Here is an 18,877-nt window from a genome sequence, read left to right on the forward strand (position 1 = left end):
AACACTCCACTCTGACGGGGGTTGTCAAAAATACATGTAATGACAAACAGAAGAAAAGCCAATTACATCTTCAAATGTACACAGCATCGTCTTTGTTAATGCCTAAGTCTAACAGCATTGTGATCAATAAGTTCTCACCCAGCAAAAGCATATAATCATTGCAATAATAGGAAAGTGGTTTCATTGTTTATTTTTGAAAGAAAAAAAATGAAAGCAAGCATTTGTATTATTTAAAAGGAAAAGGTGGCATGGTCACGCAGGGTGAGGGATGCAGAGGAGGTGGTGACCTTGCGTCTACTTCCTGTTGACACTTGCCGTGCCAATCACACAGTCGTTGACCTGAGAGAGCGAGAGAGATAGTTGATATCCAAAAGGTGGTGGTGGTCGTCCATGAAACATGGTGGATTCTCACCTTGCTGGCGAACCTCAAAGAGTTGAGCGTTTCCCCGAAACTGTCCGGTTCAGGGGAAATGTTGACAAACATCAGACTGGCGGGGAAGAAGGGGAAACAAGACGCTTTAGTGCGGGACATCAACACACACATGCAGTAGTTTCAACTACTGGGGCGCAAAAAACATCAATGCAAATGAATGGGGGACTGGAACAGGACTACGATCTATTGGTGGCTAATAATTGTGCATTAACAAAAAGGGGACCAAAACAAATGTGTTTAGGGCATTGCTCTTTTTTTAATGCTAATTTTTTTGTAATATACCGACTAAGAACATCTTTTTCTCCTCAAAATATTCCAAGTTTATGCTGGGAATTTCCCCCACTTTCCAACTCACGTTTTGCTGTTGCCGCCCAGGCATCCCTGCAGGAGGTAAGTGAGCTTGGAGTTCCTGTAAGGGATGAAGTTATCCTGCAAAACACAAAAAGCACCACAAGTCAAAATGCCAAAATTCGGCCGGATGGAGGCGTGCGCCCGGGGGTCTGTTGAATTGTAGGCGGGACCTTCTTGGCCAGAGCGGTGATGACGATGCCCAGGTTAGACAGGGATCCGTTGATGGCCGTCATCTCCTTGAAGCGCTCACCCTGAGACTGGCTCTTCACCATCCGCTCGCTACCAGCCAGGTCCACAAGGGACAGCGTTGCTGCGGACAAAGCAGACATGATGTGGATTTCCAAACAAGGACAGAAGAAGAAGAAGAAAGCACCTACATTTGCATTTGACATCCCTGCCTGCGTTCGCTCCTTCGATGTCCAGCTGGAAGACAGAGTGGGAACGAGACGAGCGGTCGTTTTGGGCCGTCTGAGCCGTGGAACGGTTCTGATTGGCCAAGGCGATCAAGCCGAGGACCTGAGAGAGAGGGGAGCGCCCAGAGAGACAAACATCAGTCCCAACTGTCACCTTGTGGCGCACATAGCCTTCAGGACCAGTGAGCGGGTCATACCTGGTCCTCGTTGGTGACTTTTTGGTAGGTCAGGTTGGTGACGGTCACCTCGTTGGCAGACTTGTGGATCTCGTGCTCGGGCCTCTTGCTGGCCTTGCCCGTGTAGAGGAGGTCTCGCAGGCTCTCGTTGTAGATTTCCACAAAGCTCGCCGTGAACGTGAACTGCCAGATGTTCATTGAAACAGTTCAGTGCACTTTTTTTTGGGGGGGGGGGGGGATTTTGTCCTTCATTCACAATCCTTGTGAGATGTAACCCATCTCTTTTCTGAGCATTGTAGAGATATTTTTATTTTTTACTCCCAAGAACTACGTTGCTGCTGTCGTGACACAGCAGCCAAGATGGAGTCAGATGTTCTTCCTGATGGAACCGACAACAATAGAATCACGCTGCAAAGTACTTTGACCAACCTCCCAGCCTTGCGCCGCCAGTTTGTCCGCCGCTCGGAATATCTGCTGCACGGCTCTGGGGATGACCCCGCGGGTCTCATCGAACTCCGCCCCCTCCATGGTGTAAGTCTTCCCGCTTCCCGTCTGGCCGTAGGCAAAGCAGCAGACGTTGTAGCCGTCCAGCGCCGACTGCACTAGCAGTGAGATCTCCTCGAAGATCTAGCGGACAGGAAGTTGAATTAAAAAATATAAAATACATTTTTTTTAAAAAGTACAAGCTTTTGATTCCTTTGCGGTTACCTCCTGCTGAGAAGCCTGGGGACCAAAGACGTGGTCGAAACTGAAGTTGTAATTTTTCTGAGTCTCAGCATTCCTTCCTGTGTGAGACTGGGGTGGGATGGGTGTCAACATCCAAAAATGAATAGTGGCTAAGCAGGTGGGGGAAACCTCACCTCTTCATTTTTGGCCAGCGTGATGGCCTTGTTGTTGGCAGGGGGCAGCTGGATGTGATTGCCGAGGCCTCCGCCCACCAGGGGGCGCACTCTGCAGAAGACTCTGATGTTTCCCTGCAAGAGGGAAGTTTTCTTGTCAAATTTTAAAGAGTGACGTAAACCAGAGAAAAAAAAGATGCAATTTTATGAGAATACCGTATTTTCATGACTATAAGTCACACTTTTTTTTCATAGGTTGGCTCTTCCTGCAACTTATACTCCAGAGCGACTTATAAATGAAAAAAACTCTTTATGTTCCATAAACACTGGACACCTTTTCTGTTTAGGTTTATTTTTTGTGTAGCTGAATAACCATTGTGTTAGCATATCTTACACCAATTCAGCCTCTCTATTCTTTTATTTTTAGAACTTGAACTTGTTAGAACTTAGAGGACGTAATGTCTGTTTTGGTCAAGTAGTTTGTAAAATAAATTACCTGCAAAAATGCGACTTATGTATGTTTTTTTTCTACCTAATTATGCATTTCTGGCCTTGTGGAACTAATACTCCGGGGCAAATTAAAGTCCAGAAAATACAGTAAAATCAAAATATTATGAGGAAAAATAACATCATTTTGCATAGGGTTCAAATATTAAATTAAAAATACATTTTTTAAAAGTAATATGAAAAACCATGGCTGAAAATTAGCTTGCAGAATAAGAATGTTACAATATGGCTTCTTCCTCTTATTTGGACTTTATTATTGTAAAATGACAGCTGACCCACCCCCCTCGCCCTCAAACTCCCGCCCCCTATTGGCCACTCGCCTTGAGCTCCTGGATGGTGTTGTGGAGGCGTCGGCGCTCCATCTCCCCCACATGAAGGTCATCCCTCTGCTGGGCCACGGTGTTCTTGAGAGAGCAGACATTCTCCTCGGTGTCCCGGAGGCTCACCTGCAGGCGCGCCAGAGTGGACTCCTTGACGGAGAGAGTCATCTGGAGGGGAAGAGAGGTCAAACATCTGATGAGCACCATTCTTACCCCCCCGAACTTCTGTCCAGCCCTCACCTTGAGAGTCTGCAACTCCGTCTCTTGGGTGTCCCGCAGGGTCTCCATGACCTTGTATTGGCTCTCCAGGTTGGCGACCGCTTTCTGCAGAGTGTTCTTCTCGCCGGACACCTTCTCTAGCTCGTCCTGGACACCCAGGAGGGCCTGCAGCTTCTCTTCTTGGGTGCTGGAGGAGCAAGCGAACGGAGACATTTAAGGGACATGAAAGCAACCCCGCTGTGACTCGTCAGGGACGGCACCAGCCTCACCTGATCAGGGTCCTCAGTTTGGAAAGCTCTCGCTCCATTTCGACCGTTCTGGAGCGACACTGAGCCACGGATCCCTTCAGGTCCTCGTTCTCCTGGTTGACAGATTTCACCTTGCTCTGGTAGTTTTGGATCTTCACCTCCATGTCGCTGACCTTGCCCTTCAGGTCCCACGGCTGCCTGCGAGAGCCGCCATTACCTGCTTTGGTGGCAGTTGATGTGACACCTGGTACCTTGTTCCCTCCCTTTGCTACATTTGAAGATGCAGACTCTTTGAGGACGCCTGGGAGGGGTGGCAGAACAAACAGAATATATTCATCTTTGAGAGGGCCAGAGGACACCCACTTGTCCACCACGTCATCTTACCCCTTGAAGGACCCATGGCAACAGTAGCAGCCCTGGGACCTCGTATCGGCTTAGCTGTAGAGAGTACAGAGTGAAGATCACACTTTGGACTAGGAAACATCTATTTATTAATGTATGCCCCCCTTTTTAGCGTGACAATAAAAAATTATGTAGCCCATAAAAATATGGAATGAATTCACGACTCTTTGCTCTATTGTTATTATAATAATGTCTATGTCTCAAAACATACATCAAAGAGCCAAGCGGTGGTGTAGACTTCGGAGTGACTTACAAACTGGGGGCCTGGTTGCTGCCGCAGGTGCCCGCCTGGTGCCAATGATTGTGGCAGCAGCTTGTGGTTTCATGGGGTCTGGGTCCTTACGGAACCTCTTCTGCAGTAACAAGACAACATGGGTCAAATCAATAGGGGATGAGCCGCGATGGAAAGTCCAACGACAATAAACGTCAATAAATGTTTTTTTTATTTTATTTTACCTGAATAGGCTGAGAGTCCGGAGCGTTCTCCGAGCTGCTGGCGAGGACCCGCTTGTTCGACATGACTGGCAGGCGGGACATGATCCACTGGGCTTAAATAGTAAACAAGCCGTCGTCAAATAATTATTCTATTCCTCCATATCGCGAGACTAAGCGTCCTTACTAGCGACTAGCAAGATTAAAATGTTGCTTTTTTCAACATAAATACCTTTTGTTTGGAGTTCAAATGTAGTGTGATCTGCTCAAGCCGTCGTCTCCGCCCGTTGAAAATTTGAAATTGAATTCTTTTGCTACGCGCCGGAGAGGTGATGCCCTGATTGGCTGTGCCGGAGTTTAACCACGCCTCAGCCTTTCACGGCTGTTTGTAAAGGACACCGGAACACACCGCGCGGGCGGAAATGGGCATAACAGGTAAATTTTGTAAATACTGTATAAGGTAATGTACAGTAAAGTAAAAAACGGGACACAATCATATAAATGTGTGAAAATTGTATTTTAAACAATATAAAAGAAAATAAATAAAATATTAAGAACCACTATATAAGAATAAAAGCTTCACACGTGACTCCGTTTACGATCAGTCTTCATTTCAGCAAACGTCTCAGAGACAAACATGACATAAAATGACTTCAGTGTCCAGTATCGATATATTGATTTGACAACCCATTTGAGTGCAGTATCGAAAGTATCGATGTTTCAGTATCGATCCACACATCCATTTTAATCGGAGAAATGAATTGTTTTTAAATGAAATTTAAAGAAACTAAACGGCAGCGGGAACGGAACAAAAATGGCAAAATACTTTTTTTCATAGAATTATCTGCAAAATCAACTCACTTCTGGGGGTAATCCTACTCAAAAGGAGCAAAATAACAAGAAAGTAAAGCTTGCAGTTTTTCATACAAAACCTGTTTGCCAACTTTATTCTCCGTAAGGAACAAACAGCCTGATCAGGTGAGCGTTGAGTATGCAACAAGAGTAGCACTGCTCATTCATGGTTTGGCTAGTCTGAGATGAATAATATTCCCTAACAAGACATAATGGATACATGGAGGAAAACACACAACAGCTTTCCACATGAGTCGACACAGCTTATGGACTAAAAGTGTCCTGGGCCAACAGAGTTGTATTTACATTTTAAGGAAAAGTGCACTTTTGGGGGAATTTGATATGAAATCCAAATCCTTATGAGAGACTTAAACACGTCTTTCACTTTTCTGTGGATTTAAAGAAGAAAAACAGTTAGCATGAGGGAGCTAAATGCTTGCCATTGGATACACTTATTTGGACTATAATGCCCTCCAAGAAACCTCCAACAACGTTTTTCTGGTTTTATAGCCGTGCTGTGAGCTTGTATTAACAGGCACATAAAATGTAATACTTAAAAATGTATTTTGGTCATTTTAAGCAATAGTGGAACTTCCTTCCTGGGTGCATTGATGCAACATGGAAAGGAACGCTACACCTAAAGTTAGCTCTTCCAAACTCAAAAACAAAACATGTCAATATGTAGAGTAGCATTTCCCTTCGCTAACGGACTGAGGTGTTAGGAGTGACTGTGTGGGGAAGCTAGTCGCTAGCAGGTGTGATACGGCAAGATGTCACTACATCAATAATGTAGTTCTTGGGTGTAACAATGATAATAACAATATTAATGTTGCTGTAGTTTGGTTAATATACAGGTCACATTATGTATTTTGAGAGTTTTTTTTTATAGAATGAATATGTGCGTTCCACTACACCCATTACTGGCTGCCTTTTTACCTGTTTTGATATCTTTAGAACGTATAGTGTGTTCATGTCTCACCTAAGGATTGTGGATGATGGGCAAAATTCTCCCCCAAAAATCTGCACTTTTCCTTGAATATCAATCCTTGACGATGATTTCAGTCCATCATTTGAGTGAATATCACTAATACCACTTTAAAATAACGATATTTTTGTCTGTATCGTCTGACTTTTTGGTTATGCTCCTTTGAAGTACTTTTCAGGTGGAGGCTTTTTAAAAAAAAATGCTTTTCTGAAGACATGCTTCCCTTTTTCAGAAACTATTTTATGTACAGCATACTGCCACATAATAATGCCTTTAAAGAGCGATAACTAGGAGGGTAACATTTGCAATGCAGTTGAAATGAAAGAAGTAATAATATGTATGAAAAAGATTAATAACAGTACCTGTCAGCCATGTTATCATACAATCATTATTCCTCCAGCAACTGGCTGTCAATGCTCCATAGGGGGCCCGGAGTTGCTCATTGGAGGATCATTAACGCTTTGTTAGTAACCCCAAAAAAAAAAAGGGGGGGGGGGAGAAAGGCAGTTCTCTCTCTCTCTCTCTCTCTCTCTCTCTCTCCCATTCACACATCTACTCGCTTTCTCACACTCTGTTGGTAGAAAAATACATACATGTGGTATATTAAAAAAGTACAGATGACAAACATAGAAGGTGAAGTACAAGCTTCATCAAGTGCTTAGTTTACCGCCCCACCCGACACATCGAGCGCTTGCTTTCAATACTTTGACTGTCCCAGCTCCAGCCTTTGCCACGTGAGGGGTCAAATAGTCTGTGATTCTCCTCCTCCTCCGCCGTCATCGCCTGGTGGTCTTTGTACCTGCTCAGAGCAGGATTAAGGCCATGTCCACACCAATACGGATATTTTTTAAAAAGGTGCAGTTTCCCCACTCTGGTGTTTTTTGAGGAAAAAAAACTGTCACAATCGAATTTTTAATGTAGGGATTCGCCGATCAGGGCTGCACTGTGGTCATGTGGTTAGCGCGCAGACTTCACAGCTAGGAAACCCGAGTTCAATCCCACCCTTGGTCATCTCATGTGCTGCCCGTGCATGCGTGGGTTTTCTCCAAGGACTCCGGTTTCCTCATGCCAAAAACATGCTAGGTTAATTGGCCACTCCAAATTGTCCATAGGTATGAATGTGAGTGTGAATGGTTGTTTGTCTATATGTGCCCTGTGATTGGCTGGCCACCAGTCCAGGGTGTACCCCGCCTCTCGCCCGAAGACAGCTGGGATAGGTTCCAGCATCCCCCGCGGCCCTTGTGAGGATAAGCGGTAGAAAATGAATGACTGCTCCGATCAATCGGCCATCGATCACCATCTGGCAATTTTCCACTCTAGCAGCTAGCTAGCTCGCGTTATCCAACCCGTCTGGTCGTTGGGACGCCAAATGTGACATTTGACCACCGTGACGTTTGGAGCTCGTTTTTGTCCCATGGGAACGTTCATGAGGTACGTACTAACTTTTTCACTGAAGAATTTTGCTGTGATTGTATTAATTATGTCTTATAGTTATAATCTAATTATGTGCAGTTATAATCAAGTTGTGTATGATCTTATTCTGTTGTCTTAAACTAAAAAATAAATTATTGAACAATTTATTTGCCATGTATTCATGTTACTCCAAAACACGCATCAAATGAAATTCAGGTTTGTGTCTAAAGTGCAAAAATTAAGGCAAAAAATAATAATGGTTTTAAAAATGACCTATTTCCCAGATTCACGGCAGCCCCGGCCAACTCATAAATCCATTGAAAAATGTATCTGTAGCGGCAGCTTGGTATGGGAATGCGCAGCATAAACCCTGATCGGAACATCCCTAATTTTATGGCGATATATTCCGAATACAATGACGTTATCTTTGAGTGGAGTGTAAATCAAAGTCAATAACTTTTGTTGTTAAATAACGTTAAAAAACAAAAAGATAATGTTGTGAACTTCTTACACCACTAGACAAAATGCTCCGTTTTACCCGTACATATACAAACACTAGAGCCGCAGTTTTGGAAACTTTTTAGAGCCAATAAGCAGTGTTTGCATGTGGACGACAAGCCCAAATAAATGAAAAAAAAATAAACGCCCTCCTAAAATATCCGTGCTCCTGTGGACAAAGCCTCTGCTCTTTCTCGTGGGGAAAACGTCTGCGCCCTCATGTTGGATTAGAAACCACTTCCTGTCTCTGCAGAACGGAGAATCGTGGTCCTCGAGCAGGATCAGGATGTTGAGGCGGCGCTCGGCATTAAAGCTTCTTCCAAGGACGACTTGAAAGCGCTGAACCCGTGTCTTTGCACGTGACCAGGCCCTTCTTGGAGTGTGTTGGAAGTCAGCACTTGTACTCCAGGAGGAGAATATTCCAGACTACATTTTAAATATTATCTTTTTTTACACAGACGTAATCGGTCTTAACCTCACACGCGTTGGGAAGGTGCAGCCTACGAGTTCATGTGTTCCACTTGGATGGCGGACGTTGAGACGGTGAGGCAGAGGTCTTTGTGGGTCACGGGAAGGTCGGCCACCGTGACGGGCTTGTACTGGATCTCGTTGGCGGCCACTGTCTTGTACTGGTGGAGGTCAAAGGGACACGGGATCACTGCCTCCGCCGCCTGCTGGTAGCTGCCGGGGGGGCCGGGGTTGGGGTTCTGGTTGTTTGGGTTGGCCTGTCCTTGGAGCGGGCCCCCTCGAGCTCCCCCACCTCGCCCTCTGCCGCGGCCCCGGCCCCCCCGGCCGCCGCCCACTGAGCCCAGCTGGGCCGCTGCCGTCGGCGTGTCGGGGTTGTGCTTCCTCATGTGCTTCATGAGGTACGTCTCCGAGGTATAGGAGCGGTTGCAGAGGCCGCAGGAGAAGAGCTTGGCGTGTTTGACGGTGTGCGTGGACAGGTGCACCTCCAGGCTGGCGGCGTCCGTGTAGCCACGGTTGCAGTTGTGGCACTTGTATGGCTTGTCCTTGTTGTGCTGCCGACGGTGAGACTGGGAAAGGGCGAGAGAGGAGACGGGGCATCAGAAAGCGGCCAGAATGTTCCGCAAAGAGACTTCCTATCACTTACACAGACAAGAGGTGAGAAACTAAGTACGGTCGTCCCTCGTTTATGGCGGTAAATTGGTTACAGACCCGACTGCCATAAGTGAATTACCTGCAGATTAGACAGCTGAGTGAAAGCTTTCTCACATCCGGGATGGTTACACTTGTACGGCCGGTCACCAGTGTGTATCCTGGAAGACACACAAAGTCACACACACACACTCAGTCGGCACACTGCGATGGCGTGCATGTTTGCACGGCAGTAGTTTACACATCATGAGTGGACTGGCTTTCAAGTCTGTGGGGCGTGCATGGCTGAATGTTGTGAAAAGGGACCATGGCGGGCCGTCATCCCCGCTTCCTGCTGTACCGTGTGTGCTGCTGCAGGTGGCTGAGCTGCCTGAATGTTTTCTGGCAGTAGGTGCAGCTGTAGGGTTTGGCCCCGCTGTGGATGCGGATGTGCTGCGCCAGGTAGCTGGAGTTGGCAAAGGACTTGGAGCAGTGGGGGCACTTGTGGGGCTTGGCCTCAGTGTGGTTGCTGAGGCGGCGGGACAGCGCCATGGAGGGAGGGAGAGGGAAGGAGGGAGGGAGAGAGAGAAAAAGAGCGAGAGATCTTTAGCTTGGAGCATGACCAAACTTCACAGTGAACTCAAGACCAAATCATGCGTTCAAGTGATTGTTTGACAGTGTGCTCGTTGCGCTGTGTCCACATTACGAAAACACAGAACTCAAACAGAAGCAAGCACAGTCACGCTTCTCTCGCTCTCTCAGTCTCTCCCTCTCTCGCTCTCTCTGTTCACTGTGCAGCGTAGGGATGCTGCCAATCCATATGGTGTCCCCCACTTCCGATCCGATACAGAAAACGATTTCTTACTAACTATCGGAAGTATCGGCCCCAAGCAAAGTCACATGCAACTTTGAGGGCCGTGGAGGCCATCAGCCCTTTAAAGCCCGCAGGGTATGATGACATCATACTGATAAATACGACAACATTAAAAATAACTCAGGTAAGTGATCATTTAGAAAAGGTTACCCGTGCTGTGGGAGGTGAGCGAGTCAGACGTTCCATTTTTACGCCTCCCTGTGACGTTAACTGTCGTAACTTCTAAGCTCACTTGTAAACAAAACGTCACTGCTGGTTTAATAAATGTTTTGCCATATGGGGGGGTGGGGGGGGGCTTGAGTGCACAAAAAAAACTTTGTTAGCCACCTGAAACGTCAGCATCAAAAGGTTTGCGGAGGACCTCTGCGGCGTCAGACTGGCTGCTCAGAGCATGTGACCAAATACAGTACACTTGGCTGCGCCATAGCAGGTGGCTGCCTCCGCTATCCTCTGGTTCTCCTGATAGGACTGATGTGGTAGTAGTAGTAGTAACGCCATGATATCTGATGGGTTATCATTATCGTATCAGTCTGGAGAAGCAGAAAGGTATCGGTTCAAAAATAAGGATATTGCTCATCTCTAATTAAAAGTGGTATTTTGTAGCAGTTGTCCAAGTGTTGACTGGAGCTCGCCTGCGTCAACGGGCTCCAAAAACAGAGCTGCACGTCTCAAACCACAAGCCCTCCCCGTCCCTCCCTCCAGGGCGACATGCACCCAAAGGCAGGCGCATGCACGTCGCTCAAGCACATAAAGGCAAAGCCCGGTTGGCCCAGTACCGTGTGTGCTGCTGCAGGTGGCTGAGCTGCCTGAACGCTTTCTGGCAGTAGGTGCAGCTGTAGGGTTTGGCCCCACTGTGGATGCGGATGTGCTGCGCCAGGTAGCTGGAGTTGGCAAAGGACTTGGAGCAGTGGGGGCACTTGTGGGGCTTGGCCTCGGTGTGCGACTTGGCGTGGATCTGCATGTCGGACTTGCTGAAGAACGTCACTGCGCACATCCGACACCTTGAAGAGGATGAGTGTGTGGGTGAGAAACCTTTTCAGAGGAAACTTTGGCCCACTGGCAGACGCTCCCTCACCTGTAAGATTTGGGGCCGTCCTTGTTGGCATGGTCGTCCTCATCGTTGGAGAGGTCATAAGGGTCGGCGGAATGATGCTGGGGGCAAAAAGGTAAACGTTAGCCGCCAAATGTGTACAAGACAATGTGACAAAAAACACCAACCTGTCCTGTGGCTGCCAGGTGTGCTAATATTATCGCATCACTTCCCGGAGGGAGGACGGTGTTCGCTCTGTTCATCACCTGTTTGCTCTTCCTGCCTCGCTTTCCGACCGTCGGCATGACAACCGCTGGAGGGGACGCTATGTCGCTCTTCTTGTCTGCAAACGACTCAGCACATCAGCAACAGGGTTTCCACTAGCGGTATTTACCATTCAACACTCACCTGTGTTGGAGGGGTGCACCGCAGACACGATCATGGTGGTGGCGGAATGAGGTCCAGCCACAAAAGACTGGGTGGAGGCGGTCGGGACCAGCGTGCCTTGGGGGGTTGTGATGACCAGGCCCGCTGACAGAAAAAACAAACACTGTCTCTTAAATGGAGCACTTCCGTACTGTTGAGTGCACTTAGTACGTTTACATGCACTAATTTACATACGCACGTCCATTTTCCACACTTGCATGTGAAGTCGGCATTTCCATAAGCAACCAGGGGTGTCACTCACCAGCCGTCATAATTCCCGTGGAGGGAACAGGCACAACAGTGACGTTCTGGGAAGTGTGCGACTGGTGCACGTGTCCCCCGACGGCACTCATAGACGCTCCTCCTCCTCCCGGGGCAGCCGAGCCTCCGCTTTCCTGTTTGGCTACCACCCGCAGACCGGGCCCGGCATCCACGGAGCCTGGGACGGCGAGCACGGCCGTGGGGTAGTGGGGAGAGGGGGCGGAGGGATGAGGGAACGACGGAGCGTTGGGCTTCTCTGCGCCGAGTTGCTCCTTGGTTTTGTTCAGGAACATGGCACTCTCGATCTAGCAGGGGTGAGCAGAGGGGCAGGTCGGGGGGGTGAGGAGAGGAGGGGATGATGGAGGACGACAGGAGTGGGGGTGAATCGGACGAAGCAGGTGAAGATTGGATGGCGGACAAAGACATGAGCGACGGGAAGATCAAGGAGGAGCGGGTGCAAACGGAGGAGAGAGAACAAACAAAAAGGGTGAGATGCAAAGAGCAGAAAAGAAAAAGTCGCAAGGAGATGAGAAAGGGGACGGGGGCGTGATCATGTGACTGGCGGCACCTCCAAGAAGTCACATGACCGCAATGTGTCGTAAACCAACATCATGTCAGAGCGTGGCAGAGTGTTAAGCATCGACAAGACAACGACGGCGGGGGGAATCCTGGGACATGGAACATGCCACGACACCATGTGCATTTCAAGACCAACAATAAGGTTGTCTCTACCTGTCCTTGTACAGTGGGGACGGGAGACCAAAAGTATGATGAGTTGAAATGGGAATCGTCCATTATTTCTGCAATTAAAAAGCAGCACACTTAGAAAACACTTCCTCCTCCTCCTCCTCACGCATCTTAGTTTGTTTCTTTTCCGTGTATCCTCTGCTCGAGTCCTGTCAGGGTCGCCTCTTTGCACCGACGGCGGGAACGCCATGTCGAGCCTGATTTGTCGGCCAGTTGCCACGCAACCATGACAACTTAACTGTCTGACTGACCGGTGCAGAGGAATTATGACGTTTTATTACGAGGAAGAGGATGTGAAAGAAATCAGGCGAAGATGACCAGCACATGAACCCGCATGTGGAAATGCTAGCGGTCGTCGCTGTTGCGATGCACTCTCATGTTTGTTTGCAAGACTTCCAAAATTTTCTGACCTTATAACGCCCTTTAAAGGACATATTTGCCATCATTCATAATCCTTATGTGCGACATGAGCAAACATTCCCTGTGCATTTCTGAAAGAAAAAAATGGTGACCAGTGATGTAGTTCTTAATCACAATAATAATGTCGCTGTAGCTTGGTTAATATGCAGGTCACATGATGTAAATGGCGGTTTCGTTCAGAAGGCTTTCTCGGTGGAATAGGTGCGTCCCATTGTGTGCATTATTTAGCTGCCTCTTTTTTATATATATATATAAATCGCAACACACTGAAAATAGTTTTTTATTTTTTTAAAGTCTTAGGCTTTCTAGGCAGAATAGGTGCATCCCATTGTGTGCATTATTTAGCTGCCTCTTTTTTTAATATAAATCGGAACACACAGAAAATAGTTTATTTTTTTAAAGTCTTAGGCTTTCTAGGCGGAATAGGTGCGTCCCATTGTGTGCATTATTTAGCTGCCTCTTTTTTTTAATATAAATCGGAACACACTGAAAATAGGTTTTTTATTTTTTTTAAGTCTTAGACTTTCTAGGCGGAATAGGTGCGTCCTGTTGTGTGCATTATTTGGCTGCCTCTTTTTTATATATAAATCGGAACACACTGAAAATAGTTTTTTATTTTTTTAAAGTCTTAGGCTTTCTAGGCGGAATAGGTGCGTCCCATTGTGTGCATTATTTAGCTGCCTCTTTTTTTAATATAAATCGGAACACACAGAAAATAGTTTATTTTTTTAAAGTCTTAGGCTTTCTAGGCGGAATAGGTGCGTCCCATTATGTGCATTATTTAGCTGCCTCTTTTTTATATATAAATTGGAACACACAGAAAATAGTTTATTTTTTTAAAGTCTTAGGCTTTCTAGGCGGAATAGGTGCGTCCCATTATGTGCATTATTTAGCTGCCTCTTTTTTATATATAAATTGGAACACACTGAAAATAGTTTTTTATTTTTTTTAAGTCTTAGGCTTTCTAGGCAGAATAGGTGCGTCCCATTGTGTGCATTATTTGGCTGCCTCTTTTTTATATATAAATCGGAACACACTGAAAATAGTTTTTTATTTTTTTAAAGTCTTAGGCTTTCTAGGCGGAATAGGTGCGTCCCATTGTGTGCATTATTTAGCTGCCTCTTTTTTTAATATAAATCGGAACACACAGAAAATAGTTTATTTTTTTAAAGTCTTAGGCTTTCTAGGCGGAATAGGTGCGTCCCATTATGTGCATTATTTAGCTGCCTCTTTTTTTTAATATAAATCGGAACACACTGAAAATAGGTTTTTTATTTTTTTTAAGTCTTAGACTTTCTAGGCGGAATAGGTGCGTCCTGTTGTGTGCATTATTTAGCTGCCTCTTTTTTATATAAATCGGAACACACTGAAAATAGTTTTTTTTTTTTTAAGTCTTCGGCTTTCTAGGCGTAATAGGTGCGTCCCATTGTGTGCATTATTTAGCTGCCTCTTTTTTAATATAAATCGGAACACACAGAAAATAGTTTATTTTTTTAAAGTCTTAGGCTTTCTAGGCGGAATAGGTGCGTCCCATTATGTGCATTATTTAGCTGCCTCTTTTTTATATATAAATTGGAACACACTGAAAATAGTTTTTTATTTTTTTTAAGTCTTAGGCTTTCTAGGCAGAATAGGTGCGTCCCATTGTGTGCATTATTTGGCTGCCTCTTTTTTATATATAAATCGGAACACACTGAAAATAGTTATTTATTTTTTTAAAGTCTTAGGCTTTCTAGGCGGAATCGTCCCATTGTGTGCATTATTTAGCTGCCTCTTTTTTATATAAATCGGAACACACTGAAAATAGTTTTTCATTTTTTTAAAGTCTTAGGCTTTCTAGGCATGATAGGTGCGTCCCATTGTGTGCATTATTTAGCTGCCTCTTTTTTTTAATATAAATCGGAACACACTGAAAATAGGTTTTTTATTTTTTTTAAGTCTTAGACTTTCTAGGCGGAATAGGTGCGTCCTGTTGTGTGCATTATTTAGCTGCCTCTTTTTTATATAAATCAGAACACACTGAAAATAGTTTTTTTTTTTTTTTAAGTCTTCGGCTTTCTAGGCGTAATAGGGGCGTCCCATTGTGTGCATTATTTAGCTGCCTCTTTTTTTAATATAAATCGGAAAACAATGAAAATAGTTTTTTGTTTTTTTTTAAGTCTTAGGCTTTCTAGGCGGAATAGGTGCGTCCTGTTGTGTGCATTATTTAGCTGCCTCTTTTTTTAATATAAATCGGAACACACTGAAAATAGTTTTTTTTTTTTTAAGTCTTAGGCTTTCTAGGCGGAATAGGTGTGTCCCATTGTGTGCATTATTTAGCTGCCTCTTTTTTTCATATAAATCGGAACACAATGAAAATAGTTTTTTGTTTTTTTTTAAGTCTTAGGCTTTCTAGGCGGAATAGGTGTGTCCCATTGTGTGCATTATTTAGCTGCCTCTTTTTTTAATATAAATCGGAACACACTGAAAATAGTTTTTTTTTTTTTTAAGTCTTAAGCTTTCTAGGCGGAATAGGTGTGTCCCATTGTGTGCATTATTTAGCTGCCTCTTTTTTCATATAAATCGGAACACACTGAAAATAGTTTTTTTTTTTTTAAGTCTAAGGCTTTCTAGGCGGAATAGGTGCATCCCATTGTGTGCATTATTTAGCTGCCTCTTTTTTTCATATAAATCGGAACACACTGAAAATAGTTTTTTATTTTTTTAAAGTCTTAGGCTTTCTAGGCGGAATAGGTGCTTCCCATTGTGTGCATTATTTAGCTGCCTCTTTTTTTTATATATATATATAAATCGGAACACACTGAAAATATTTTTTTTTATTTTTTTTAAGTTTTAGCTCATGTCAAGAATTAGATGCCTGTGTGCGTTGTTCACATTGTCAAGGAACAAGCATGCAAGGACATGTTAGTAGTACAGTGGCTGACAGGGACCAACGTCCATAAGTACAGTAAAAAAATGACTTTTTGATATTGCATAGGGTTGTCACAATACATGAGGTGGGTCAATGAGAAGATTTTAACATTGCTTTTAAGAAAAGTACAATAATAAAACACAACAAAATGATTGTATATTGCAACCTACAAATCTAATTTCTACTATGGTACACTCTTCGGCTATCTGTGTGTATGCTAGCGGACCCGCCTCCACCCACCGAGACAAAAACTGCATGACTGACAAAAGGGCTCACTCTGTTCATGCCGTTGCTCTATGGAACAAATGTGCCATAGTGCTGAAACCAATGCACAGAGTGAACTCTCTTCCTGTATGTTTGGAGGTGGGCAATGGCAATATATTCCGCGTGGCAAAATTATGAAGCTCATTTTCATTTATTGTGATTAATTACTTCATTTATCTTCCACCCAAGCAGAGTGGGGTTTTTTTGGAACGAGAACTCCTGTTATGTCTCGCGAGATTTTGTGGCACGCCTAAAATTGCAGCATTTTCCTGTGACATTTGTCTGCTTGTGGTATTAGACAATTGTTTGCCCCTGTCGGCCACCGTAGATTTGAATTAAAATCCATCATGTGTGCCAAACCACCATGCGACGCTTGACATATTTTGTTTTGTTTGTTGTTGTTTTTTTTGCACTTTGGGGACTTAGCAAGTCATTCCGTGTGACCACTATTACTAGCTTAATGCAAATTAAACGTCTTGAGCCACAAGCAGCTGACTAACATGGTAAACGTACAGCGATTTGTGTGCCCATTTTGTGAGAAAACACTTTGGCCGGTGAATGAGCAGTAAACATTGCACTTTAAAAGCTGACAAGAACTTGATGAGCGGTTTCAGTTGGCGTGCTGCGGTTAGCAGGCGCTACGCTAACTAGCTAGCCAGCTAGCTAACAAGCTAACTTGCCTCCATTAATGTTCTCCTTTTGTTCGCTAAAGCTACGCGGAGGCCCCGCATTTATGTGCTCTACTCGCTTTGGCTGCAAACATCTTCGCTCCCTCTGCGTCCTCTCGTCGCTGCTACTCTGTGCTCATCGCGCCGAGAAAAAATAAAAAAAGAGAAAAAAAGTGTGGTATAAAAAAACCGAAGGTAGGAAAAAAAAAAGGGTCGACGCCGTCGCCTGCGAGGAAGACGCAGCTTCATGCAGACTTCCGGCCGCTGGGGCGACAGGCACAAAACTGCAGTCGGTTAACAAGCAGCAAACAACTCAGGAGGTAATTACCGGTGAATTTGACTTGCCGTCACCTCCCGGAGCTCCCTCTGGTCGGGACACAGGAGAAACTTTATCCAAATGAGCTCCTTTGACCTCTCACTTAATTCTTTTTTTGCTTCGATTTTTTTCTCGCTTTCCCCCCTCTGCTACCCACCAGCGTTAAGGTAACCAGAGTACAACATATGTATTTCCGCAAAGTGCTTTCAAAACAAACGAAAGCCTTATCAATTTAAAAACTAAGCAATTGCATTTAAATGTCTTTAACATGAACCTGTGTCGTTCACATTGACATGTAACCACACGATTCGATCATAAGTATAGATTTGCGTGCCGCGGACCTCAAAGGCGCGCCAAGGTAGCGTTTGTGGCTTTATTTTGAAGAAACTAAGAATAAAGCTGGTTCTTGGTGCGCACGACTAACCTGAGTGTAACTTGACAATGACGCCAACGTCAATAGAGACGAAATAACACTTGATAAATACTTGACAGTTTCACTGAAGGCTGCACGGCGACCGGGTGGTTTTCGCGCAGGCCTCACAGCTAGGAGACGCGAGTTCGATTCCACCCTCGGCCATGCATGCGTGGGTTTTCTCCCGGTACTCCAGTTTCCTCCCACATTCCAAAAACATGCTAGGTTAATTGGTGACTCCAAATTGTCTATAGGTATGAACGTGAGTGTGAATGGTTGTTTGTCTATATGTGCCCTGTGATTGGATGGCCACCGGTCCAGGGTTTTCCCCCGCCTCTTGCCCGAAGACAGCTGGGATAGGCTCCAGCACCCCCGCAACCCTCGTGAGGATAAGCGGTAGAAAATGAATGAAAATAACAGCATATATATAAAAATAACCCGTTAGTGATCAATAAGTGTGTAAGAACATCCGTCTGCAGTTAAAAAAGAAAACATCACCACAATACTGTATGTGCAATGAACAGCACACCTTTATTCAAAATATTAGTATATTGTGAGCAAACATGCAGCGCCACTATCTTCAAATACCACGGTCTTTTCTGGAGATTAATATCATCCTACTTTGGTGAGGCAGCGTACCAAAAATAAAACCAAAACACCTTATTTGCAACATTCAATAAATAACAACAATAAATAAAGACAAACTAAATGGAGCCAGGGTTGCATACATCAGTGTACTGTATGCATATTGCGTGCGTCCTCCAGGAGGAATGCTACATAATGCTAACATATATGCACAGTCTTATATGCTTTGTCAGCTTCCTGTGTTGTAGTGTAATAGCCCAATTTATTATTTCTTTAATATTTCTATTTTATGCTTCCATTTTTCTCCCTCACAATGTTACTTTATTCTCGTAAAATGACAATTTTTTCACATTATCTTATGAAGTTAGTCTTAATATCAATTTTCCACAACATAATTCTTCCAAAATGTGCACATTATTTGTTATGTCATTTCACAACTTTATTTTTTTTTTATATTTTGAATTTTTACTTCCTAAAAATTTGTTTCAAGAATATTATGACTTTTTTGTTGCAAGTTGACACTTCGTTTCCTCTTACTATTATGACTTTATTCTCATAAAATTAGGATTTTTTTTGGCCTGTAACGTTAATTTTTTTTGTCTTAATGTTATGACTTTTTTCTCATAAGATTTGTACATTTTCCATGTAAAATTACAATTTTTTCTGAGCTGACAACGTATATTTCCAGTCTACATGCTTTTCCAGCTTGTAGTCATTGATGGAAGTTGAAAGGATTCTAAATAAAACGGTGTTGACTCTCCTGGAATGCTTGTTCCCCAT

The 18,877-nt window shown here is 44.4% G+C and overlaps 2 protein-coding genes across 4 annotated transcripts; both read right to left on the reverse strand.

Annotated features, from left to right (window-relative positions):
- Positions 1-12: 12 nt before the first annotated feature.
- Positions 13-4,677, reverse strand: kifc1 (kinesin family member C1). Its single transcript, XM_058047248.2, has 16 exons — positions 4,573-4,677; positions 4,365-4,456; positions 4,162-4,261; positions 3,891-3,944; positions 3,528-3,807; positions 3,280-3,445; positions 3,040-3,207; positions 2,234-2,347; positions 2,082-2,168; positions 1,803-2,000; positions 1,395-1,556; positions 1,162-1,300; positions 955-1,094; positions 789-862; positions 413-488; positions 13-339 (listed from the first exon to the last, which is right to left on the reverse strand). The coding sequence occupies exons 2-16, from the start codon at positions 4,443-4,445 to the stop codon at positions 295-297; spliced, it is 1,884 nt and encodes a 627-aa protein (XP_057903231.2). The 5' UTR covers positions 4,446-4,456; positions 4,573-4,677; the 3' UTR covers positions 13-294.
- Positions 4,678-5,058: 381 nt separating this feature from the next.
- On the reverse strand, positions 5,059-17,334 carry znf384a (zinc finger protein 384 a). 3 transcript variants are annotated; one of them, XM_058047336.2, is made up of 10 exons: positions 17,113-17,331; positions 12,507-12,574; positions 11,776-12,079; positions 11,496-11,618; positions 11,276-11,430; positions 11,133-11,209; positions 10,834-11,058; positions 9,545-9,712; positions 9,287-9,365; positions 5,059-9,122 (listed from the first exon to the last, which is right to left on the reverse strand). In XM_058047336.2, the coding sequence occupies exons 2-10, from the start codon at positions 12,567-12,569 to the stop codon at positions 8,589-8,591; spliced, it is 1,728 nt and encodes a 575-aa protein (XP_057903319.2). In that variant the 5' UTR covers positions 12,570-12,574; positions 17,113-17,331; the 3' UTR covers positions 5,059-8,588. The 3 variants fall into 3 exon arrangements, with proteins under 3 accessions (XP_057903319.2, XP_057903320.2, XP_057903321.2); XM_058047337.2 differs by lacking the exon at positions 12,507-12,574 and having other exon boundaries at positions 17,113-17,334; XM_058047338.2 differs by lacking the exon at positions 9,545-9,712 and having other exon boundaries at positions 17,113-17,327.
- Between the last annotated feature and the right edge of the window lie 1,543 nt (positions 17,335-18,877).

This window comes from Doryrhamphus excisus, linkage group LG7 (assembly GCF_037039965.1).
Source record: "Doryrhamphus excisus strain RoL-2023G ecotype Guam linkage group LG7, RoL_Dexc_Guam_v1.1, whole genome shotgun sequence".
NCBI lineage: Eukaryota > Metazoa > Chordata > Actinopteri > Syngnathiformes > Syngnathidae > Doryrhamphus > Doryrhamphus excisus.